This window comes from Mesoplodon mirus, assembly GCF_964341445.2.
Source record: "Mesoplodon mirus genome assembly, chromosome: X".
NCBI classification, from domain to species: domain Eukaryota; kingdom Metazoa; phylum Chordata; class Mammalia; order Artiodactyla; family Ziphiidae; genus Mesoplodon; species Mesoplodon mirus.
In genome coordinates this window covers 34928371-34955403 of record NC_138981.1, presented here as the reverse complement: position 1 = coordinate 34955403, position 27033 = coordinate 34928371, and the positions used below count along the sequence as shown (strand labels likewise).

At 39.9% G+C, this 27033-nt stretch overlaps 1 protein-coding gene across 3 annotated transcripts in view; it reads left to right on the top strand.

Moving 5' to 3' along the window:
- The window catches only part of PRRG1 (proline rich and Gla domain 1), a 148754-nt gene that overhangs the window by 45005 nt on the left and 76716 nt on the right, over positions 1-27033 (top strand). For all 3 annotated transcript variants that reach the window (XM_082609431.1, XM_082609429.1, XM_082609430.1), the window contains one exon: positions 18619-18669. In XM_082609431.1, the coding sequence (XP_082465557.1) occupies positions 18660-18669 (10 nt within the window). In that variant the 5' untranslated portion in view covers positions 18619-18659. The remainder of the gene's footprint in view (positions 1-18618; positions 18670-27033) is intronic.

Genomic DNA, 27033 nt, shown 5'->3' with positions numbered 1-27033 from the left:
CTCACGGGCCTAGCTGCTCCGCGGCATGTGGGATCCTCCCAGACCAGGGCTCGAACCCGTGTCCCCTGCACTAGCAGGCAGACTCTCAACCACTGCGCCACCAGGGAAGCCCACTTGTATTTCTTTTGACTTGTTGATTTATGGAAATTCAGTAAGCCATTTCACAGTATACTCCTGGGGTTGGCAAGTAATGGCTTGCTTCCTGTTTTGTGTGGCCCGTGAACTGAGAATCGTTTTTTACATTTTTAAACGGTTGAAAATTTTTAAAAGGAAATTTCATAATGCATGAAAATGATATAGAGTTCTAATTTCAGTATCCATAAATAAAGTTTTATTAGAACACAGCCACACACAAATGCATTTCTGTGCTTGCTTTTGTGCTACAACACAGTCCAATCGTTGTAGCAGAGACCAATTGGCCCGCAAAGCTCGAAATATTTACTCTCTGGCCCTTTACGGAAAAAGTTTGCTGACCCCTGGTACACACCACCAACAGTTGTGTCATTGATAAACTACTAAAAGACAGGTATTCAAAAAGAAGTGCTTGTTTACACAGGTAGTCATTTTAATAATCCCCGTCTTCCTTTCCTGCTTTATTTTTTTAGCCTTTGTATGCACCACTGTTTATCACGATTTAGTATGCTATATGTTTTGCTTGTTTCAATAAACAAGTCACAGGTTCCCATCTAGGTTGTAACTTGCATGAGGGCAGGGATTTTTGTCTTTTTTATTTACTGCTCTCTCCCCAGTACCTAGGCATGTGGTAGAAACACAATATGTATTTGAGTAGTCACGTAGGATATATTTGCTGAATTGAAGAAATGATTGTGCTGAATTGGCTACATATTACTCTACCCAAATCTGAGGATAACTGGAGAACAGACCGAAACAAAGCCTTTATGTCAGTTATTATATTTATACATTGAAGTTCACGGGCCTAGTGAAGTGAATGGCGTGGAGTAAGTACCCAAAGGTTAGAGTAATTGAAGAATTAAGCAAGCTCTTTAGGAATAGGTTGTTTTATGAATGCAGGGGTATTGTTTAGCAGTGTTCCACTACATTTAGAATCCAAACTATTTTTCAACCAGTAAATCCTTGTATGATTTGACTGTTTATCTCTTTCTCCAACCTCTTCTCTCTTGCTTGCCATGCTGAAGCCATACTGAGCTTCTTTAAATTCCGTTAATAACATAAGTTCCTTTATGTATAGTTTTTTTGTAATATTTATTTTATTATTTATTTATTTGGTTGTGCTGGGTCTTAGTTGCAGCAGCTGGGCTCCTTAGTTGTGGCTCGAGGGCTCCTTAGTTGTGGCATGTGAACTCTTATCCACTGCACCACCGGGGAAGTCCCGATGTATGGGTTTTTTTGTTTGTTTGTTTGTTTGTTTTGTTTTTAACTATTATGGCCCCCTATAGATTCTAAGCTCTATTAAGGCAGGGGTCAAGTCTGTCTTATTCACCATCAAGTCCGCAGTGCTTACCAAATTTCTGACGTTTAGTAAGCAGTAAGTAAATATTTGTTGAATGACTACATACATGATTTAAAGAGTGCTAGACTTGGTGTCAGAACCCCTAGGTTAAAATCGTGTGGAATGTGTTCTGAATCTTAATCTGGATGCCAGTTAGACGGGTGTGTCTGTGAAGTCATTGAGCTGTACACTTACGAGCAGTTTTGATGCAGATGTGTTGATGAGTTAAAAACAATCCTGGGATACCCCTGCTTACTGATGATGTGAACATGAGTGAGTCAATTTCTTTGAAATTTAGTTTCATCAGTTATCAAGACGTATTGTCGTACCTATCTCATAAGGTTGTTGTGAGCACTGATAAGATGATGTATGTGAAACGGTCTTACTGTTGTAGATATTCATCATATACCAGTTGAATCTTTATTATTTGAAGGATGTGGAAGTGGAGAAGGTACAGAGAGGAAGCTCTGAGAAACCTAGTAGAATAAACCCATCTCTTACAGAAGGGCCCTTAAGCAGCTGAAGAGAGCTGAGGCTTTAAGAGACACCATTAGGAGACAATGGACTTCATCTGTCTCTGGAGTATGCCACAGGGCCCTTAGGCCCTCTTACTCTTAAAAATTGGAAGGACTTTGGGGCTTGGGGAAGAGCAGGAGACTAGGACTGGCAAAGCCTTTAGTAAGGTGGCCAGAAATTAATGCAAGTGCATATCTGTGTCCTCCACAGTGGAGGACAGTGAAGTGATTGACCTAGCTAATCAACCATGAGAGAGCCATGTGGCTAAAAAATAAAACCATCATTGAAGTGCTTCTCTAAAAATTAAAATGTACCCTGCAGTGTTTCAGAACTAATAATAGAGCTAGATATAACTGAATCTCAGAGGATTACTGGAAGAAGAATCACTACTGGGATTAGGAGTTTCCAGGCTGTGATTGTCACTGGAAGGCTGGGAAGAGAGAGGCAAGCGTGTGTAAGGACATCAAAAACGGCAAAGGAGGCTCTTAAAGAACTGAGGGCACACATTTCAAACTTAAATAGGACATGCAACTGAAGCTAAAACTTTAAAATCAAATTTTATTTTTAAAAATTCAGGTCATAAAATATATATTATTCTACCCTCTGTCTTAAGTAGTAATATTTACACTTAATGTAGTGAACCAGATTGACCACCAGAACTACATTGAACCAAGACATTCTAGGAAAAGGAAGTCTTTGTTATGATCCTCACAGGTCCTGCTCACTGTTTATTTATTGTTATCAAGAACTGTTCTAGCTGTTCTCATTTAATCTTCCCTCAAAGTCTGTGAAATCAGGGCTACCAATAATAACTCCATTATGGATGGAGAAACTGAGACTTAGAGAGTTAAATAACTTGCACAAGGCCACATAGCTAGTGATTGGCAAGGCAGGCCTCAAACCCTGGTACATGTGGTGGCAAAGCCCACACTCTGACCTGGTTGGGGAGCTCTTGTCGGGATATACGTAACCTGCTATTATTTAAGAGGCCACAGTTCTGGAAATCTGCTCAGTACCAGCATGCCTTCCGTATATAAGAAATTCACACCACAGAGAAGAAATCCTAAAAACTGTAGACTGATGAATGTTACCTGAATGTACTGGAAGACAGTAGCATCCGTAACGTTGTTACTGGATTGTAAGCTCCAAAAAAGCAGAGAATTTGTCTCTCTTTTGTTTGCCATGTTTCTCTGAAGCAGGGTTTCTCAACTTTGGCACTGTTGACATTTTGGACCAGGTAATTCTTTGTTGTGAGGGACTGTTCTGTGAATTGTAGGATGTTTACCAGTATCCCTGGCCTCAACCCACTAGAGGTTAGTAGCACCCCTCCCCAGTTGTGACAAGCAAAAATATCTCTAGACATTGCTAAACGTCTTTTGGGGACAAAATTGCGTCCAGTTGAGAACAAATGCCCTTTTAAAGAATAGAACAGTGCCTGGCAAGTAAAAGACCCCCAGTATTTTTTTAATTGACTGAAGACAGGAGTGAATGGTGTTCCACAAAGTATACTGCTTGTGATATGCAAGATAACTAGAGGGAACCTTGAAAAAGTTCTAATAGTTATGCATTTTTATATGCATTAGAAAAAGATAACGTTTTGAACCCATGATTTCACATAGTATTTTACAGGACAAGGCTAAAGTGGATACTGAAGTTAAAAAAAAATGGCTTAATTGAAGGAAACATTAAGTGTAGACAATAAATGCATTTAGCAAAAATCATAAAATTGATTAAGGTGGTATGTAAATGACTGGAGTTTGATGCATTGCTCTATACTAAGGGAAACTTAGGCAAACAGTGTGTCCTGAATATGCCAGGTATGAGAGCCTCCTCTAAGTCCGGCGGCCCCTAGAGCCCTCATTGGGAATGATCTGGTGTCCTGTACAACCTAGACACAGATGTTGAAGACAAATTGCTTACCCTCTGAAAACTGGACAGTCTGATGGATACTGTAAGGTATGCACATCTGTATGACATAGCACCTAAGTTCCATATTGCATGAGAGTTCAAAGGAAACAAAGATTACTTCCTGTTCATGTGATGAGGAAAGACCATACTACTGATAGTGAAGGATGAATGGAATCTTAGTAGGTATGGACATTGCAGAGAAAAAGCACAGAGGAATAGAGCTGGAACAGTTTAAAGCATACTTAAGGGATGAGTAGAGGCCACTTTGGCTGCAATGTAGGGTGACTGCTGATGATGAAGGTGGAACCTGCTTGTCGAGAATGTTTAATCCCAGGCTGGGTAAATCCATGGAACAGTGATTTTTATTTAGATTTCCTAATGTCTGGCTAAAAGCTGCTTTGTTGTTGTTTTTAAGTGTGTTGCCATTACTTTAGAAGTGATATTTAGCTTGGGATGAGGATCTGACTAAGAGTCAAGATTGATGAATACTGCTGCTTAGAGAGGTATACAGACTTAGATACACACACACACACACAGCAGCCGAAAGAGAATAAAGCAAGAGGGGATCAGAGTAGAAAGAAAAAGCTAAACCCTGGCAACAGGAGAAGAAGCAGGGTAGTAACCTGGGACTGGGGGAATACAGGGTTTTGGGGGCAATATTGGCAGTAGGCCTTAAACTCCATACCTCTGTAAGGAAACTGTCTTCTTTAAAACAAGATTCAGATCTTTGCAAGTTTACTACTGGAACACTAGGTGAGTCAGCTGACGGGTAATATTGATCTTTACTTCCTTGGTTTTGTCTTTGCCTGGAAGAGAGCTGCCTCTGAAGCCTGTTCTCTCCACCATGTTGACCTCTGGAGAGGCAAGTCCTCTTGAAAATCCTGGCCTATGACTGACAACCCTTTCCTTTGTGGTTCCCCTAACACAACTGAGAATGGCTTGATTCTTTTCAAAAAGACTATTAAATACTAAAGAATAAACAAGAAATAAAACACAGTTGCCAGTCAACTCTCCTTTCCCTGCTGTCACCACAGAGAACTTCTTAAAATCCAAATTTAGCCATATGACTCCCTGGCTTAACTCTTTCATAGCATCTTGTTTGTGTAGGGATTGCATTTTAGTGTATTGACTTTCTTGTGTTTTTTCTTGGAGTCAAAAAGGTTTTATAATTCTCTTTACCTAACGCTTATTTTACTTATCTGATTTGGAGGGGTGACAGTGAAAATTGAGATGATACTGGGAAGGGTGAAGGACCTTCCTGTGAATATGTATGAGAGTTCCAGCTCTTTCCTAAAGCCTTCCCAGAATAGCTTCATCTGAAGGGTCAGGGCTCACTAAAATCTTGCTTTCTGACGAGGTGTTTCTAGGCTACCTCAAGGAAAATTCCCAGTGAGTGGGACTACAGCCCTCCACTTCAATTCAACCTGAAAACTTTGGCCCTAACCCATTTTATGTATTAGTGTTCTGCATAAGATTTTTTGAGAGTGGGTCTGCTGCTTTAAATAAAAGGTGAGGTGATGAGAAATCATTAGATGATTTCTCAAGTTCCTTTTGGCTCCAAAAGTCTCTGAGAATCAAGCCCCCTTGACTTCTTTCTTGATTCACCTTAGGTTAATTTTGTTCCATACAATTAATGCCTTGTTAGAAAGTAATGAAATTTCAGAGCTGCGAGAGGTTTTAGCAGTCATCTTGTCCAGTTTCCCAAACTGAGCTCCCAAGAATACAACTCCTAAGAAATACTGATTGCTCACAAAAAGGATTGTATAGCCAAATACATTGAGAGGCTATACTTTTGTCACATTGCTTATTAGCATTTTTAAGGCTCTGAAAAGTTTTATAATAAACCTGTTTAACCTTAAGACAGCATGTCTTACATTTATTTGTTCAGAGCCCTATTTCTGAATAATGCACCTTTTAACATCCTGTGGACATAAATTTGGGAAACACTCATCTAGTTCTGCTCCCTCCTTTTGCAAAGAACTTGAGATGGAAAATTTTCCAGTGTTACACAACTAGTTCTCAGGTTTCAGTCGCATATTTATCCCCCGATTGTCTCTATTTCATATATGCTTGATTTCTTTCTTTCCCAGCTTTATTTGAGATATAATTGATATATAACATTGTATAAGTTTAAGGTATACAATGTGATGATTTGATACGTAGATATATTGTGAAATGATTGCCACAGTAATGTTACTTAACATATCCATCACCACAATAAGGTTAGTTAGCAGATCCATCACCTCACATAGTTATAATTTTTTGTGTGGTGTGTTGAGAACTTTTAAGGTCTACTTGCTTAACATCTTTCAAATATACAGTAAGTATTGATAACTATAATCATCATGCTCTATATTACACCCCCAGAACTTACTCATCTTAAAATTGGAAGTTTGTACCTTTTGACCATCTTCACCCATTCTCACTACCACTCCCTGCCCCCACTCCTGGCAACCACCAGGCTACTCTCTATTTTTATGAGTTTGGTTCTCTTCGGATTCCACATATAAGTGAGATTATACAGTATTTGTCTTTCAGTATCTGACTTATTTCACTTAGCCTAATGCGTTAAGATTCATCCATCTTGTCACAAGTGGCAGAATTTCCTGTTTTATGGCTGAATAATATTCCAGTGTGTGTGTGTGTGTGTGTGTTTATCCATTCATCTGTTGGTAGGCATTTAGGCGTTTCCATGTCTTGACTATTGTAAATGATGCTGCAGTGAACATAGTGGTACAGAAATCTCTTCCAGATAGTGATTTCATTTCCTTCAGCTATATACCCCAAAGAGGAATTGCTGGATCACATGGTATTTCTCTTTTTTTATTTTCTTGAGGAACTTCCATACTCCTTTCCACAGTGGCTGTACTAGATTACATTCCCACCAACAGTGTCCAAGGGTTCCCCTTTCTCCATGCCTCACTAGCATTTATTATCTCTTGTCTTTGATAATAGACATAGTAACAGGTGTGAGGTGTGATGTATCGTTGTGGTTTTGATTTGCATTTCTCTCATGATTAGTGATGTTGAGCACCTTTTCATATACCTGTTGGTCATTTGTATGTTTTCTTTTGAAAAATGTCTACTTAGATTCATTGCCCATTTTTAAATTTGTTTTTTGGCTGTTGAGTTCTGTAAGTTCATTGTATATTTTGGATATTAACCCTTTATTGGATATGTGGTTTGCAAATAAACTCTCCCATTCCTTTGGTTACCTCTTCATTTTGTTGATCATTTCTTTTGCTATGCAGAAGCTTTTTAGTTTGGTGTAGTCTCATTTATTTGTGCTTTTTCTTGCCTGTGTTGTTTCCCTTTGTTTTCTTCTAGGACTTTTATGAATTCAAGTCTTACATTTAAGTCTTTAATTCATTTCAGGTTAATTTTTGTCAGTGGCATAAGGTAGGTGGTCCACTTTCATTTTCTTGCGTGTGAATATCTAGTTTTCCTGGAATCGTTTATTGAAGAGACTGTCTTTTCCGCATTGAGTGTTCTTGGCTCCCTTGTCAAATATTAGTTGACCTTATATGCTTGGGTTTACTTCTGGATTCTGGATTCTGTTCTTTTGGTCTGTCTGTTTTGTTTTGTTTTGTTTTGTTTTGTTTCCTGTGCTAGTACTTCTAGGTTGTTTAATTTGTTGTTGTATAATTGTTCATAGTAGTCTCATGACCCTTTGTATTTTCGTGGTATTAGTTGTAATATCTTCTCTTTCATTTCTTATTTATTTGGGTCCTTTTTTTTCCTTGGTCTAGCTAAAAATTTGTAAATTCTGTTCATCTTTTCAATGAACCAACTTTTAGTTTCGTTAACCTTTTCTATTGTTTTCCTATTCTTTTTTTTTTTTTTTACATCTCTATTGGAGTATAACTGCTTTACAATGGTGTGTTAGTTTCTGCTTTATAACAAAGTGAATCAGCTATACATATACATATATCCCCATGTCTCTTCCTTCTGCATCTCCCTCCCTCCCACCCTCCCTATCCCACCCCTCTAGGTGGTCACAAAGCACCGAGCTGATCTCCCTGTGCTATGGGGCTGCTTCCCACTAGCTATCGGTTTTACATTTGGTAGTGTATATATGTCCATGCCACTCTCTCACTTTGTCCCAGCTTACCCTTCCCCCTCCCCGTGTCCTCAAGTCCATTCTCTAGTAGGTGTGTACCTTTATTCCCATCCTCCCTAGATTCTTCATGACCATTTTTGTTTCTGTTTTAGATTGCATATATATATGTTAGCATACAGTATACGTTTTCCTCTTTCTGACTTACTTCACTCTGTATGACACACTCTAGGTCTGTCCACCTCACTACAAATAACTCAGTTTTGATTCTTTTTATGGCTAATATTCCATTGTATATATGTGCCACATCTTCTTTATCCATTCATCTGTCGGTGGACAGTTAGGTTGCTTCCATGTCCTGGCTGTTGTAAATAGAGCTGCAATGAACACTGTGGTACATGACTCTTTTTGAATTATGGTTTTCTCAGGGTATATGCCCAGTAGTGGGATTGCTGGGTCATATGGTAGTTCTATTTATAGTTTTTTAAGGAACCTCCATACTGTTCTCCATAGTGGCTGTACCAATTCACATTCCCACCAGCAGTGCAAGAGTGTTCCCTTTTCTCCACACCTTCTCCAGCATTTCTTGTTTGTAGATTTTTTGATGATGGCCATTCTGACTGGTGTGAGGTGGTAGCTCATTGCAGTTTTTGTTTTGTTTTGTTTTGCGGTACGCGGGCCTCTGACTGTTGTGGCCTCTCGCGTTGTGGAGCACAGGCTCCGAACGCGCAGACTCAGTGGCCAAGGTTCACGGGCCGAGCCGCTCCGCAGCATGAGGGATCTTCCCGGACTGGGGCAGGAACCCATGTCCCCTGCATCGGCAGGTGGACTCTCAACCACTGCACCACCAGGGAAGCCCTATTGCAGTTTTGATTTGCCTTTCTCTAATGATTAGTGATGTTGAGCATCCTTTCATGTGTTTGTTGGCCATCTATATATCTTCTTTGGAGAAACGTCTATTTAGATCTTCTGCCCATTTTTGGATTGGGTTGTTTGGTTTTTTGATATTGAACTGCATGAGCTGCTTGTAAATTTTGGAGATTTATCCTTTGTCAGTTGCTTCATTTGCAAATATTTTTTCTCCCATTCTGAGGGTTGTCTTTTCATCTTGTTTATGGTTTCCTTTGCTGTGCAAAAGCTTTTAAGTCTCATTAGGTCCCATTTGTTTATTTTTGTTTTTATTTCCATTTCTCTAGGAGGTGGGTCAAAAAGGATCTTGCTGTGATGTATGTCATAGAGTGTTCTGCCTATGTTTTCCTCTACGGGTTTGATAGTGTCTGGCCTTAATTTAGGTCTTTAATCCATTTTGAGTTTATTTTTGTGTGTGGTGTTAGGGAGTGTTCTAATTTCATTCTTTTACATGTACCTGTCCAGTTTTCCCAGCACTGCTTATTGAAGAGGCTGTCTTTTCTCCACTGTATATTCTTGCCTCCTTTATCAAAATAAGGTGACCATATGTGCGTGGGTTTCTCTCTGGGCTTTCTATCCTGTTCCATTGATCTATATTTCTGTTTTTGTGCCAGTACCATACTGTCTTGATTACTGTAGCTTTGTAGTATAGTCTGAAGTCCAGGAGCCTGATTCCTCCAGCTCCATTTTTTGTTCTCAAGATTGCTTTGGGTATTCGGGGTCTTTTGTGTTTCCTTACAAATTGTGAAATGTTTTGTTCTAGTTCTGTGAAAAATGCCATTGGTAGTTTGATAGGGATTGCATTGAATCTGTAGTTTGCTTTGCGTAGTGTAGTCATTTTCACAGTGTTGATTCTTCCAATCCAAGAACATGGTATATCTCTCCATCTGCTTGTATCATCTTTAATTTCTTTCATCAGTGCCTTATAGTTTTCTGCATACAGGTGTTTTGTCTCCTTAGGTAGGTTTATTCCTTGGTATTTTATTCTTTTTGTTGCAGTGGTAAATGGGAGTGTTTCCTTAATTTCATTTTCAGATTTTTCATCATTAATGTATAGGAATGCAAGAGATTTCTGTGCCTTAATTTTGTATCCTGCTACTTTACCATATTCATTGCTTAGCTCTAGTAGTTTTCGCGTAGCCTCTTTAGGATTCTCTATGTATAGTATCGTATCATCTGCAAACAGTGGCAGTTTTACTTCTTCTTTTCCAATTCGGATTCCTTTTATTTCTTTTTCTTCTCTGATTACTGTGGCTAAAACTTCCAAAACTGTGTTGAATAATAGTGGTGAGCATGGGCAACCTTGTCTTGTTCCTGATCTTAAAGGAAATGGTTTCAGGTTTTCACCATTGAGGATGATGTTGGCTGTGGGTTTGTCATATATGGCCTTTGTTATGTTGAGGTAAGTTCCCTCTATGCCTGCTTTCTGGAGGGTTTTTATCATAAATGGGTGTTGAATTTTGTCAGAAGCTTTTTCTGCATCTATTGAGATGATCATATGGTTTTTATTCTTCAGTTTGTTAATATGGTGTAGCACATTGATTGATTTGCGTATATTGAAGAATCCTTGCATTCCTGGAATAAACCCCACTTGATCATGGTGTATGATCCTTTTAATGTGCTGTTGGATTCTGTTTGCTAGTATTTTGTTGAGGATTTTTGCATCTATGTTCATCAGTGATATTGGCCTGTAGTTTTCTTTCTTTGTGACATCCTTGTCTGGTTTTGGTATCAGGGTGATGGTGGCCTCGTAGAATGAGTTTGGGCGTGTTCCTCCCTCTGCTATATTTTGGAAGAGTTTGAGAAGGATAGGTGTTAGCTCTTCTCTAAATGTTTGATAGAATTCGCCTGTGAAGCCATCTTGTCTTGGGCTTTTGTTTTTGGAAGGTTTTTAATCACAGTTTCAGTGTCAGTGCTTGTGATTGGTCTGTTTATATTTTCTGTTTCTTCCTGGTTCAGTCTCAGAATGTTGTCTTTCTCTAAGAATTTGTCCATTTCTTCCAGGTTGTCCATTTTATTGGCATAGAGTTGCTTGTAGTAATCTCTCATGATCCTTTATATTTCTGAAATTTCAGTTGTTACTTCTTTTTCATTTCTAATTCTCTTGATTTGAGTCTTCTCCGTTTTTTTTCTTGATGAGTCTGGCTAATGGTTTATCAATTGTGTTTATCTTCTCAAAGAACCAGCTTTTAGTTTTATTGATCTTTGCTATTGTTTCCTTCATTTCTTTTTCATTTATTTCTGATCTGATCTTTATGATTTCTTTTCTTCTGCTAACTGTGGGGGTTTGTTTGTTCTTCTTTCTCTAACTGCTTTAGGTGCAAGGTTAGGTTGTTTATTCGAGATGTTTCCTGCTTCTTGAGGTAGGATTGTATTGCTATAAATTTCCCTCTTAGAACTCCTTTTGCTACATCCCATAGGTTTTGGGTCGTCGTGTCTCCATTGTCATTTGTTTCTAGATAATTTTTGAATTCCTCTTTGATTCCTTCAGTGATCTCTTGGTTATTATGTAGTGTATTGTTTAGCCTCCATGTGTTTGTATTTTTTACAGATTTTTTCCTGTACTTGATGTTTAGTCTCATAGCATTGTGGTCAGAAAGATACTTGATACAATTTCAGTTTTCTTTAATTTATCAAGGCTTGATTTGTTACCCAAGATATGATCTGTCCTGGAGAATGTTCCATGAGCACTTGAGAAGAAAGTGTATTCTGTTGTTTTTGGTTGGAATGTCCTATAAATATCAATTAAGTCCGTCTTGTTTAATGTATCATTTAAAGCTTGTGTTTCCTTATTTATTTTCCTTTGGATGATCTGTCCATTGGTGAAAATGGGGTCTTAAAGTCCCGTACTATGATGGTGTTACTGTCGATTTCCCGTTTTATGGCTGTTAGTATTTGCCTGATGTATTGAGGTGCCTCCTATGTTGGGTGCATAAATATTTACAGTTGTTATATCTTCTTCTTGGATCGATCCCTTAATCATTATGTAGTGTCCTTCTTTGTCTCTTGTAATAGTCTTTGTTTTAAAGTCTATTTTGTCTGATATGAGAATTGCTACTCCAGCTTTCTTTTGATTTCCATTTGCGTGGAATATCTTTTTCCATCCCCTCACTCTCAGTCTCTCTGTGTCCCTAGGTCTGAAGTGGGTCTCTTGTATATAGCATATATAGGGGCCTTGTTTTTGTATCCATTCAGCCAGTCTATGTCTTTTGGTGGGAGCATTTAACCCATTTACAGTTAAGGTAATTATCCATATGTATGTTCCTATTCCCATTTTTTAAATTGTTTTGGGTTTGTTATTGTAGGTTTTTTCCTTCTCTTGTGTTTCTTGTCTAGAGAAGTTCCTTTAGCATTTATTGTAAGGCTGGTTTGGTGGTGCTGAACTCTCTCAGCTTTTGCTTGTCTGTAAAGGTTTTAATTTCTCCATCAAATCTGAATGAGATCCTTGGTGGGTAGAGTAATCTTGGTTGTAGGTTTTTCCCTTTGATTGCTTTACATATGTCCTGCCACTCCCTTCTGGCTTGCAGAGTTTCTGGTGAAAGATCATCTGTTAACCTTATGGTGCTTCCCTTTTATGTCATTTGTTGTTTTTCCCTTGCTGCTTTTAATATTTTTTCTTTGTATTTAATTTTCGATAGTTTGATTAATATGTGTCTTGTGTTTCTCCTTGGGTTTATCCTGTTTGGGACTCTCTGTGCTTCCTGGACTTGATTAACTATTTACTTTCCTGTATTAGGGAAGTTTTCAACTATAATGTCTTCACATATTTTCTCAGTCCCTCTCTTTTTCTCTTCTTCTCCTGGGACTCCTATAATTCAAATGTGGGTGCATTTAATGTTGTTCTAGAGGTCTCTGAGACTGTCCTCAATTCTTTTCATTCTTTTTTTCTTTCTTCTGCTCTGCAGTAGTTATTTCCACTATTTTATCTTCCAGGTCACTCATCCATTCTTCTGCCTCTGTTATCCTGCTATTGATTTCTTCTAGAGAAATTTTACTTTTATTTATTGTGTTGTTCATCATTGTTTGTCTGCTCTTTAGTTCTTCTAGGTCCTTGTTAAACGTTTCTTGTATTTTCTCCGTTCTGTTTCCAAGATTTTGGATCATCTTTACTATCATTACTCTGAATTGTTTTTCAGGTAGACTGCCTATTTCCTCTTCATTTGTTTGGTCTGGTGGGTTTTTACCTTGCTCCTTCATCTGCTGTGTGTTTCTCTGTTTTCTCATTTTGCTGAACTTACTGTGTTTGGGGTCTCCTTTTTGCAGGCTGCAGGTTTGTAGTTCCCGTTGTTTTTGGTGTCTGTCCCCAGTGGCTAAGGTTGGTTCCACAGTGGGTTGTGTAGGCTTCCTGGTGGGGGGGACTAGTTCCTGTGTTCTGGTGGATGAGGCTGGATCTTGTCTTTCTGGTGGGCAGGTCCGCATCCTATGGTGTGTTTTGGGGTGTCTCTGACCTTATTATGATTTTAGGCATCCTCTCTGCTAATGGGTGGCGTTGTGTTCCTGTCTTGCTAGTTGTTTGGCATAGGGTGTCCAGCACTGGAGCTTGCTGGTCGTTGAGTGGAGCTGGGTCTTGGCAATGAGATGGAGATCTCTGGGAGATTTTTGCCATTTGATATTACGTGGAGCTGGGAGGTCTCCTGTGGGCCAGTGTCCTGAACTCGGCTCTGCCACCTCAGAGGCACAGGCCTGACACCCAGCCAGAGCACCGAGAGCCTGTCATCCACATGGCTCAGAATAAAAGGGGGAAAAAAAGAAAGAAAGAAGGAAGAGAGCATCCAAACCAAAAAACAAATCCACCAATGATAACAAGTGCTACAAACTATACTAAAAAAAAATTGTTTTTTAAAGGGACGGACAGAACCCTAGGACAAATGGTAAGAGCAAAGTTATACAGACAAAATCACACACAGAAGCATACACATACTCACTCACAGAAAGAGAAAAAGGAAAAAAATATATATATTGTTGCTCCCAAAGGCCACTGTCTCTATTTGGGATGATTTGTTGTCTACTCAGGTATTCCACAGTTGCAGGGTACATCAAGTTGATTGTGTAGATTTAATCTGCTGCTGCTGAGGCTGCTGGGAGAGATTTCCTTTTCTCTTCTTTGTTCGCACAGCTCCTCGGGGTCAGCTTTGGATTTGGCCCCGCCTCTGCACGTAGGTCGCCTGAGGGCATCTGTTCTTCACTCAGACAGGACAGGGTTAAAGGAGCAGGTGATTCAGGGGCTCTGGCTCACTCAGGCCAGGGGGAGGGAGGGGTACGGAGTGCTGGGTGAGCCTGCGGTGGCAGAGGCCAGCGTGACGTTGCACCAGCCCGAGGTGTGCCGTGCGTTCTCCCGGGGAAGTTGTCCCTGGATCACGGGACCCTGGCAGTGGCGGGCTGCACAGGCTCCCAGGAGGGGGGGTGTGGAGAGTGAGCTGTGCTTGCACACAGGCTTCTTGGTGGCTGCAGCAGCAGCCTTAGCGTTTCATGCCCGTCTCTGGGGTCTGCACTGATAGCCGCAGCTCACGCCCGTCTCTGGAGCTCCTTTAAGTGGCGCTCTGAATACCTTCTCCTCATGCACTGTGCAACATGTAGGCAAGTAAAAGTCCCTGGCTTCTTCGCAGATCCAGACTTTTTCCCGGACTCCCTCCCAGCTAGCTGTGGTGCACTAACCCCTTCAGGCTGTGTTCACGCAGCCAACCCCAGTCCTGTCCCTGGGGCCCGACCTCCGAAGCCTGAACCTTAGCTCCCAGCCCCACCCGCCCTGGTGGGTGAGCAGACAAGCCTCTCGGGCTGGTGAGTGCTGGTCGGCACCAATCCTCTGTGCGGGAATCTCTCCTCTTTGCCCTCCGCACCCCTGTTGCTGCGCTCTTCTCCGTGGCTCTGAAGCTCCCCCCACCCCGCCACCCCCCGTCTCTGCCCGTGAAGGGGCTTCTTAGTGTGTGGAAACCTTTCCTCCTTCACAGCTCCCTCCCACTGGTGCAGGTCCCATCCCTGTTCTTTTGTCTGTCTTTTTTCTTTTTTCTTTTGCCCTACCCGGGTATGTGGGGAGTTTCTCTTGCCTTTTGGGAGGTCTGAGGTCTTCTGCCAGCGTTCAGTAGGTGTTCTTTAGGAGTTGTTCCACGTGTAGATGTATTTCTGATGTTTCTGTGGGGAGGAAGGTGATCTCCACTTCTTACTCTTGTGCCATCTTGAAGCTCTTCTCTATTTTTGTATGTCTTAAAATTTGTTTTATTTACCTTTTGATTTCTTCTTTGGTCCATTGGTTGGTTAGGAGTGGGTTGTTTAATTTCCATGTATTTGAAATTTTTCTGGTTTTCTAACAATTATTGATTTCTGCCTTCATAACATAGTGTTTGTAAAAGATGCTTGATAAAATTTCTGTCTTCTTGAATTTGTTGAGACTTATTTTGTGGCCTACCATATGATCAATCCTATAAAAATTTTCTCTGTACTTGAGAAGCATGTGTATTCTGTTGCTGTTGGATGGAATGTTCTATATATGTCTGTTTGATCCATTTAGTCTATAGTGTTATTTAAGTCCACTGTTTCCTGATTGATTCTGTGTCTGGATGATCTATCCATTGCTGAGAGTGGGATATTAAAGTCAACAGGTGTTATTGTATTGCTGTTTCTCATTTTATTTGTTTTAGTATTTGCTTTATATATTTAGGTGCTCCAATGTTGGGTGCAAAAACATTTACAATTGTTATATCTTCTTGATGAATTGACCCCGTTTTCATTATATAATGACCTTTGTCTCTCATGACTATATTTAGCTTAAAGTCTACCTTGTCTGATATTAGTATACCTATCCCTGCTTTCTTTCGGTTACCACTTGCTTGGAATATCTATCACTTCATCCTATATGTGTCCTTTAAACTAAACTTGAGTCTCTTGTAGACAGCATATCATTGGGATCTTGTTTTTTATCCATTCAGCCATTCTGTCTTTTGATTGGAGAATTTAATCCATTTATGTTTAAAGTAATTTTTGATGGGTATTGCCATTTTGTTCTATTGAATTCTTCAGCCATTGTATTCTTCAGCTCTAAGATTTCTGTTTTTTTTTTTCTTGATAGTTTCCATTTCTTTCTTGAACTTTTTGTTTTGTTTGTGTACTGTTTTCCTAATTTTCTTTAGATGTCTATGTGTTCTTGTAGTTCACTGAAGTTCTTTAAGAGGATTATTCTGAATTCTTTCTCAGACGGCTTATAGACCTCTATTACATTAGGGTCAGTTATTGGAGCTTTATTAGTTTCTTTTGGTGGTGTCATGTTATGTTTACCTCTTTTCTTCATGATCCTTGATTCCTTGCATTGTTTAAACAGTCTCCTCCTCCAGACTTTACAGGTTCACTTCTGTAGGGAAAGACCTTCACCAGTCATGATAGCTTGAGGCTACTGGACAGGTCAGCTGCTAGCCTTCACAGTTAGCAGGGCTTGCTGTTGGGGTCTCTAGTTGGATGAGGCCATTGCTTGTGCTCTGAGGTTGGGGGGATGCCACTGGCTGGGCTTCACAGTTGGGTAGGCCCATTGGCTGGGCTCCATGTTCAAGCAGGACCACTGGGTGACCATCTCCCTGTTTGGGTGGGGCTGCTGGTTTTGCTCAGCAGTCAGATGGGGCCACTAGCTGGCTTCTGCAATCACCTCCAGTTGGGTAAAGTCCCAGGCTGTGTTCACTGGTAGGGTGGTGCCACTGGTTGGATTCCATGATTTAGCAGGGCTGTGGGTTGGGTTTAGCAATCACCCCTTGTTGTGTGGAGTCTCAGACTGTGCTCCACCACCAAGTGGTACCGCTGGCTGGATTTTATGTTTAAGTAGGGCCCCAGGCAGGACGGATTGGTTCGATGCTCTGTGATTAGGTGGGGCTGCAGACTGTGCCCTGAAGTTGAGCAGGGCTGCATTCTGGTGTTCCTGATCAGTAGACTGTGCTCTGCTGCTAGGCTGAGCTTCCTTGTTGGGTGGGATCACAGGCTATGCTTCTTGGTTGGGCAGGATTACTGGCTGGGCTTCCTGCCTGGGCAAGGCCGCAGACTGTGTTCAGCAATTGGGCAGGGCCGTAGACTGGGCTCCTCTGCTTATCAGGGTTGTAAGGCTGGGATCCATGGCTGAGTGGGATTGTAGGCTAGTCTCTCCCTCTCTAGCAGCCCCATAGGCTGGGTTCCCTTGTCACCCAGGGTCACTGTTCCAGCTCTCTGGTTTTGCAGGGCCAGTGGCTATGCTCAGCAGTTGGGCAGGGCTGCTGGCTTGGCTGCCTGACCAGGTGGGGCTATATGATGGGCTTGTGGCTGCTGTAGTTCCCTGGCCAGGCTTCCTGGAAGGAGAGACTGGAGGCTATGCTCAGCACTTGGGCGAGGCTGAGTATTTGCTTGCCTTCATGGGCTGGATGGTAGAACAGTCTCCATTTGCAGTCTGGCCCATTGATTATTGGTCCAAATCAGGTAGAACTACCAACTGAGCTCCCTAGCCAGAAGGGGCCACTGGCTCAGCTCTGCAGATGGCCAGAGTTGCTGGCTGGGATCTTTGCTCAGGCACTGATATGAGCAGGAATGCCGTTTGCCAGAGCCTGAGCACTGTTTGCTGTAAGCCCTGCCCCCCTTCTCCATCTCTCTCTGATCCCCAGTAGTCAAGCCCAGCAGATTCCTCTGGTGATCTCCATGAGGCAAGACCTGAGTGGGCCTTCTGGGAAGTGTCCCATATGCTGGGGGAGCTGGATGTCCACCTCGGGCTCTCTTTTCCCATTATAGAATCCATATTCCCACTTCTCCCCACAGGGAGGAGGGTGATGTGGCCAGGGTATATCCAGTCCTCTCACCCTTCTAATGTGCTCCTTCTCAGTCTCTGTTGTCCAGCAGGGTGCTTCAGCCTTACCCTCAGGTTCTAACATCTTCACAGTGGAGTCTTTTCTATGCATAGTTGCTAGGTGGTCTTCTTGTGAGGGGGACTGAAGTTGGGAACGATCTATGTGACCATCTTGATAACATCACTCTCCTCTATATGCTTGACTTCAAGATTATGTATTCCTTAACGTAGTGATAAATTATGTCTTATAATTTTGCCTCTCTGGTGCTTAGCTCCATACTGGGAATGTGGCAGTGGCAGGTGAACAATAGATGTGTGGTAGTTCTGTGATTAAACCCTGTGAGAAAATAAAGCATTATAGTATAAATTAGCTTTGGTGTATGTATTTTCATAAAGAAACAGAATTGCTGCTCTTCCATGCACACCTGCATTTGCAATATGTATTTTTTTCCTCCAGAGTTTCTGTTGTCAGTAGCTCATAGTTATTGATTCATACTGTTTATTGGTAGTAACTCTGTGGGCTGCTTTGCTGAAGGGATAATTTGACTAGAGGTACTGCTGTTTGACACCATTCAGGAAAATGTTACACTATAAATGGTATTGGATTTGTCACAGAGTGACATTGAAGAGAAACCAGGGATAGGCAGACTAATAACATGCTAGCCTTGTTATTAAAATTGGGCCTTTTGGCATTTTTGTCCACCATTTTTTATTGATATCACTGCCTTCCTAAGAGATAAGCTAGTGACCAATTTGATGACTTTTATTTGGCAAGGGCAGAAACTAATGCCAGATAAACAAGGTCATAGATGCCTCCAGAATACTGTGTTTCTGTCCTCTGAGGTTCGATATCTGTTTTATTTAGGTAAGGGGGCAAGATTGAATGCACTGAAATGAAATGCTCATGTTGACAACATAAGTTTTAATGGAACTTGAATCTGACTGTGTGTGTGTGTGCTGTGTTTTTTACAGGGAATCATCATCCAAGGACCTACCAGAGACCACAAGAAAACATGGGGAGAAGTAAGTTTCTCTTTACTTTTAAATAACTTAGATTCTCTCCACATTAATCCACTATATCCAGGAAATTCGATTTGCAACTCGAAGCTTGTATTTGGGGGTTTTTTTTTGTGGACACCTAAATCATATTTCTGGTTAGTGTTAGAAAGGTTTTGTTTGAAGCAGGGCTGTGCATAAAAAGACCAACAGATCACATGTTGCTCACTGGAAAGGGTCTTTTGTTTCCCCTGCTCTTTTCTGGACATCTTCCAGTACAGGGAGAGAAGGCTCAAACTTGATATTATATAAACCTGCCCTAATCCCAGCTTCTTTACAACTCTTAGCAAAGTAACCCATATGCTGCTAATGGTTTCTGAGCCTTGCTGATAATAACATAAACAAAAATATGATTGTACTATGCAACCAATGATAGTAGTAAAAAATTCATCTGTGAGGTTGACTTATAAATGGCTTTGGTTGCCCCTAAAATGTTTAAGCCTGGCATTAAGAAGCATTAGATGAATTCTTTTTATTTTTCCTTTCTCATAAGGCTATTATATGGGCAGTGAACAATAGACAAATTTAAGGTCATTTCTTTGTTAAGTTGTTAATAACCAGCCACTGCAGTGACTTCATAAATAATTCTAATCAATGTATACCATAAAAATCTGATGCTATAAAGGACCTCAGAGGAAGACTTGGTGTTGGGTAAGTATAATGAGAAGAGTACTGGACATAGGTCAAAGACCTGAATTCAAGTTCTACCTCTACTATCTTGATCAAATCCTACCGTTCCCCTAAACTTGTTTGTTCATCTCTGAGTTGGGATTAAAAACATTCTGCCCTATTAGCCTCAGGAGATTGTGGTTGTCATAATGTGATAATATATATGAAAGCGTGTTGAGAACTCTGAAGTATAATGGAAGAGTGCAGTGGTATGTTCGTTGGTGTCCTTACTGAATAAGTATATCTTCATTGGTTATGTCTTTCAGTAGTTAAAATGAAGTTATTTGATCAGATGCCTCTGTAGGCAGCAGGGCTGGGACTAGGGTTGTGCAGGTGACAGAGAGTGCTTCCTTATGTTTATGCTCTAGGCATCTTTCTCGCCCCATGTCAGTATGGACCCTGGTAGGCAGCCCCAAGGATTATAGATAGAAAATATCTTCCTGAACCTTAATGAGCCAGCTTTTGTGTGTTTTCTCCAATGCTTCCCTGGGTATTCTGGTTCTTTCCCAACCTTCACAAAAGATACCAATCTCTGATAGTTTAGAAATTTTTTTAAAATGACTAAATAAAAAAAACTGGTCAGAGTTCTGGGACTAATCCATACCACGACCTAACTCCAAGTCAGCTGTTGACAGAACCTTCCAGAGTGACTCATCATGGTTTGATCCTCACTTTCTCCAAGCTTCAAGTGAATTTGGAGAATGTTGTGATGATTGGATTTCATCATGGCCATATGGCGAAGAAAGCTGCACTGAGACAGGGCAACACATTACTTCTTGTTTTCATTCTTCCTTTTCAGAATGGTCATCAGGTTATTAGCAGGGAGATCATTCGGTGCTTGCTTTAAAAGGCACCCCACCAAGTATTTGTTTAAATGGTCAGGTAATTAATAGAGTTCTTGCTAAAGGACAGGGCATGGTACTGTAATCTGCAAAGATGGGCATGTTTCCAACCTGGAGATGAGATAAGGGAAGTGCTTCAAAAGAGATACTACTTTTACAAACACATGGAAGCGTGTAATAGCGGCATTTTGACTGTGTTAAGTACTTTAAAAACATCCTTAAAATCCTGAATCTCAAAGAATCTATCCTTTACACTCTAAGCTTTACTTAGCTTGTCTGATTATACTTGTTAATTGCTGAAAAAAAGGATGCTTAGTGAAAAAAAAAGGTGCTTCTGTGGGCTCTTTTTTTCCTTTTCTGGCAGTGTACAATGGAGTTTTTAGTGGATTTGGCAAAGATTCTCACAAACATAGCTCAATGTGTCATACAAAGGGACAGCAGAGGAAAATATCACAAAGACACGGCACTAGCCTCATTAATTAAGGAGCCATGAAAACAAAGAACACAGCTGGGAAACCATACAGTATAGATGAAAAATTAAAATGAAATTGAGATGAATTTCTTTTAGTATTCTTTGATACTGGATGAAGAAATTATTTATAAATATGTTAGAGGAATCATTCTTTTATTTATGTGATATGAAAAAATTCATAAACAAATTCTTACAAATTGTGTCCATTGTATGTGGCATTGAAATCCTATTTACTATATAGGGATTTAGTATTTAGCTAGAATTTAGGACTTTTATGAATATATAATTATTTTGATATTAACAAGTATCTGTAGAGCATTTCATAACTCGTACATATTTCTCCATTATCTTATTTGAGTTGTAAGAGAACCCTATAATGTAAATAGGGATTATTATCTTCATTTTATGTATTATAAAACTGAGGGTTATGTGAGAAAGTCTTATCTAAAGTCCACAGTTTATAAATGAAGAGTCAGAAGACAAACCTAGGTCTCCTTATGTCATATCCAGTTTTTATTTTCTTCCAACAAATTGTATTCTGAGCACCCTAGTCATCAGCAGTGTATAAAGTTGATTAAAAACTTAGGAGCTATCTGATGCTGTGAAAGGTATGGAAGAAAATATTTTCTTAGAATTACGATGATATTCATATGTTTCTCACAGCATGGGGGAGTGGGCAGATAGGAAAAGAGAAATGGCTCAGTGTTCATCAACATTTATGGTAAGAGCTAAAACACGTGTGTCAGATAGTGGAGTGCCTCAAGTATCAAAATCCTCTGAGCAGGGCTTCCCTGGTGGCGCAGTGGTTGAGAGTCCGCCTGCCGTTGCAGGGGACGCAGGTTCGTGCTCCGGTCCGGGAGGACCCCACATGCCGCAGAGCGGCTGGGCCCGTGAGCCATGGTCACTGAGCCTGCGCATCCGGAGCCTGTGCTCCGCAAAGGGAGAGGCCACAACAGTGAGAGGCCCACGTACCGCAAAAACAAAACAAAACAAAAAAATCCTCTGAGCAGCGGTGGTCCATGGCTGCAGTAATTCAGAGGCAGCAGCGGTGATTGGCAGTCACCAAGCTAGATAACAAGATAATTCAACTCAGAAGCTTGCTGTACACAGCCCACAGTGGGAGGTGCCCAAAGTAAGGGGCCTAAGACACCACTTCTGTGATGAAAGTCACCCTTCTTGATTGATAGGTTTTTATATTTGTGGTTCTTCATAACACAAAGAATAAAATACAGCATGGAATACCAGAACAGCATGTAGATGACAAGGGGAGATGCTGTTACAAAAAAACAACAGCATGTATAAATAAAATTATGTGTAATATTTTAGTAGAGAATTAACATTTTCACAAAGAAGAGAATGTAAGGATTTTGCAAATATGTATATATAGGCTTACCAAATATTATGTACATAATACTAGAGAGTATCAGTAATCATCTTCAGATGGAAAGTAAAACTTTATCCTACCTTTTCATCCCCGCCCCCCTCCCCCCGAATAACTGGTACATTCACGATAAAATGACAAAAGTCTCAGTATTCCACAAAGCAATTTCTTGGGAGTTGTCTTGCTAAAAAATTTGGGGGTTGTTGTTTTTGTTACAGTGTTTGAGTAGAATTTGACTTTGAATCACACCTATTTTCCATCTGATTTTTTTCTGTCAGAACACACTTCTCTTACAGCATATTTTAAGTGCTATAGCAGCAATTTATGGTATTTATTACTCTAATATGCAGTTATGATGGCTAATTTCACTGTCTTTACCTTAATAACAAAGCTTGTGGAAGAAATTCATCATGTTTCCTCAATAATAGCAAACCACAAGATGTTCCTACTCATCTTTTACAAAATAGGAATAATATTTAGCCATGAATCTTCAAACTGATTAATTTTGCTTTGTTGTGTAGAAAACAGTATCTGGAATAGCTGAATGATAGCAGGCAGGCAGGCCTTATTTGTGAAGAATAATTAACATAAAAATATAAAGATACCTTAGCATTTGTTTCTGTTTCTCCTCTTTCAGTATTCAATCTTTGGAGATAGCTTTTACCTAGCCTAGTAGGTAACCCTAGGTCTATAAATTCTTAATCTGCAAAGTCAGTTTCATCTTCATTTTCCATGCTTAATGGTAACATGCCCTTGATGTCCTAGTATACATCAACATACTGTTGTGCCGTAGAGAAACAGAGAGAGTGCTACCAATTACACTCTTTTTTTATTATTATTAAAACATAGCAGCATCATTCCTTTGGGTCACTGGATGTACTTGGCTCCTTTAGTTCAAAGAACCCAAACATGTCCCCTCCACTTACTAAGACTTAATGGAAGGAAAGATGGTTTATAGCTACCACAGTAAATTTCTAAGCTCTTTGAGTCACTGCTGAACTACTGTTCAGTTGAGGCCAATCCTGAACTTTCATTCTGAGCATACAGCTCCATGTTTTCAAACAGGGAATGAGTGTTCAAACTGACAAGCCTTGTAAAGTGACTGTCTCGTAATGTAGTGCCTGATTTTATTTGACAGCTCCCAGGTTTACAGTTCAAGTGAAGGCACACATTTAAAGACAATTATTTCATTTTCTGGCCTATATTAAATCTGAGAGTCTCTCTATTATGGTAGCATATTCATGCCTCTGCAGTTCAGATGATGTCACCAATTTATTGTAAACCCTTGTCTAGCTTCATAATTTTATAACAGTAAAACAAATCTGCTTGGGGCTGACAACAGCCATTATTTTTTCCTGGCAAGTTTTTCCCATCAGAAAAAAAATGAGCTTACTATTTAAGGGTCAGGCTGCTTTTTTTTTTTTTTTTAACTCATTATAGTGCTTGATGCTTTTTGTCTTTGATGCAATCCTCTCTGCCTTTTACCTATTCAAGAAGAAAATAACTTTGGTACGTAAGTTTAGAATGGTTTCTCAACCTTAGCACTATTGACATTTTTTTAAAAAAATTGAGGCAAAACACATAATGTAGGCAAAACAATTCACATAACATAGAATTGACCATTTTAAAGTGTACAGTTTAGTGGCATTTGTACAGTCACAATGCGGTACTACTATCTTGTACCAAAACATTTCCATCACCTCCAAGGGAGACCCTCTACCCGTTAAACAGTTAGTCTCTATTTCTCCCTTCCCAGGCCCTGGCAACCTGTGATCTGATTTCTAGCTCTATGGATTTACCTATCCTGGGTATTTCATTTAAATGGAGTAATACAAGATGTGCCCTTTTGTTGTGTCTGGCTTTTTTCACTTAGCATAATGGTTTTTAGGTTTATCCATGTTGTATTAGTGCCTTATTCCTTTTTATGGCTGAATAATATCCCATTGTATGAATATACTACAATGTGATTAGTCATTCATCAGTTGGTGGACATTTGTGTTGTTTCCACCTTTTGGCTGTTCTAAACAGTGCTACTGTGAACATCGATGTACAAGTTTTTGTTTGAGTATCTGTTCTCAGTTCTTTGGGGCATACATGTAGGAGTGACTATTGACATTTGGGGCCAGGTAAGTCTTTGTTGTGGGGCCTCTCCCCACTACATGCCAGTGGCACCTGCCCCCCCAAGTTGTGAGAATCAAAAATGTATCCAGACACTGTCAGATGTTCCCTGGGGTGCAATATCTCCCAAGATTGAAAACCACTGATTTAGAATAAAGGGAAGGAAATCTTTAGAGATAAGCCATAATTAACATATTATGATTTTCATAGAAGTAATTCAAGTCTAAAAGAGAGCACTAGAGTTGTCCCTCTGTGTCTGCAGGTATCCACAGGTTCCACATCCATGGATTCAACCAACCATGGATCAAAAATATTGGAAAAAAGTAAAAATTCCAGAAAGTTCAAAAAAGTGAAACTTGAATTTGCTGCATGCCAGCAACTATTTACATAGAATTTACATTGTGTTTCCAACTATTTATGTATCACTTACATTGTATTAGTTATTATAAGTAATGTAGAGATGATTTATAGTATATGAGAGGATGTGCATAGGTTATATGCAAATACTATGCCATTTCACATAAGGGACTTGAGCATCTGCAGAATTTGGTATCCATAGGGGGTCCTGCAATGAATCCCCCATGGCTACAGAGGGACAAATGCATATGGTTGTCAACAGAAATAATCAATAAACTGATCTATGATAGGAATAAAAAGAAGTTTTATTTGAGCCAAACTAAGAACTGTAGCCCAGTAGACAGCAGCTCAGATAACTCTGAGGAACTAGTCTGAAGAAACATGGTTTTCAGCACAGTTTTGTATCTTGTCAGAACAAAGAACATCAAAGAAGTCAGGGATACATTCCTTCAAGATTTCAAAACAACAGCCACAACACATCAGCATATACACAGGGACTCAGTATGGCCTTGGCACCTGGGAAGGAAGTCTTGTCACTGAAGGCATAGCAGCATTGGCGACCCAGGAAGGGAGGCATTTCATCTTTATTTTTAACATGGACATTTTTTACTTCTGGCCAATGCACCCTTTTCTTTAAGGATTAAGGCAGATGTACAATGCATGTTTGATAGGCCACAAACAGGCTGTTTTAGTTACCATAAAGTTCGAGTTAAATCATATATAAGCCAGAATGACTTTCCCATACCGCAGCAGTATGTGAAATTTTCTTCCGTTATGGTTCTAGAAACCAAGGTGCAGTCCTGGTCTATAATCAAGCAGCTGTGTCCTTGGATAAGTCACTTAACCTCTGGATTTCAGTTTTCTTGTCAGTAAAATGAAGGGATTGAGATGGATCAGTGGTTTCCAGTGTTGCTCAGTGAAGCTCCAGGTTTTCTAAAGGGGTCCCTGAGGAGCCACTATGAGAGAAGGGGAGGAAAAGAGAGCACTCCTGGTATGTAGTACCTCCCCTTCAGACAGAGCAAGCGAAAGTTTGAATTCTATCATTTCTAGAGCAAATTCACGTATAAATAACATTGATTTCACCAGCAAAAAGTCATTTCTGAAATCCATGTGCTAATTAACAAAGGCACTAATTTGTCAATGAGACTCCATTTCTGAAATCCGTCATGCTCTGCTGTTTGTGCACAGAAGAGAAAGATAGCTGAATACTATCTTTGAATGCTGTCTGAACAACCACCTCTGAAATGTGGCTTTTTGATTAAATGTAGTATGTGCTCTATTAGGACAATTATTCACTCCTAACATCTAGATTACAGCTAACTATCACATAGATAATACCATACTGTCTATGTTGACAGATTGTGAAGCATTGATTATAACATAGAGTTATGTATTTAAAACTGTATTTCATATTTGCTGAGTCTCTCTACATGCCTTTCCCCCCATTAAATTGGTGATTGTTATAGTTGTTTCCATTTTCTTCCATATGGGACAGAACTGTAATCAGTGTAAATCAGATCCATAAGCTAAAAACAAAGTTTTATGGTCGTGACAACTATAAACTCTAAGACTAACAATATTCTTGTTGATAATAGTTGAGGCACTAGTGATAGGAGAAATACCTATCTTTGGAATTCCCGTGTTTTCATGATTCCACCTGACTGTGTGCTTAGTTTTGTGCAAATTAGACCATTTTCTAATTCCATATTTGTTTGTTTCCTGTGGGTAAGGCACAGCCCCTAGTCTATAAATATCATGTGTTAGAGTACCATACCATACATTTAAACCAATTATTGCAATTGCTAGTAACTTGATTGCAGTCATCCTTATTTCATGAAGAATTCTTTTTGATAAGGCGTTATGAATTGTAGAACTCCTTCAAAGAAAATTTGGCCTTTTACCTTCCTTTGTGGGAGAATCTATTAGATCTTTTCTCTGTATCTCATTATTCCTTACAAAGCGTAAAATCGTTAGACAAGAGACATCTGAATATTTGATGTAAAATTTGGCTTTTAAGAAAACCATATTGAGTTAGCAAGACTCACTCGGCAGGGGGGGAGCCATATTTGTTTTGTTTTTTAAAAATATTGACTTTATAGACGTATGTTACCTGTTTTGTCTTCTCTCTTATAGAAATCCATTTCTGGCATTTTCTCCACACTTATTCCAGGAAACCTGCCTGTTATCGTCTGGCGTTTCATTGCATACCTCCGGTAGCACAAAGATATCTTTTTTTAAAGTTTTAGGTAGTGATCATAACCACTACATTGTCCTTAAGAAGCAGGTTCAGGATATTAAAGATATTAATTACTTCTTCTCTCAAACCCTGAGGCTCCCCACTCTCACTAGCTCAGTCCTGTAACTTCACATTATTTTTTCAAATATCGCAGTCCTTGAGTGGGTTTTAGCTTCCTAGTTCCTGTGAATACATGTACTACATGCCATTCTAACTAAGCTGTAAGTTTGTGACAACCTGTTTGGGCACATGAGCA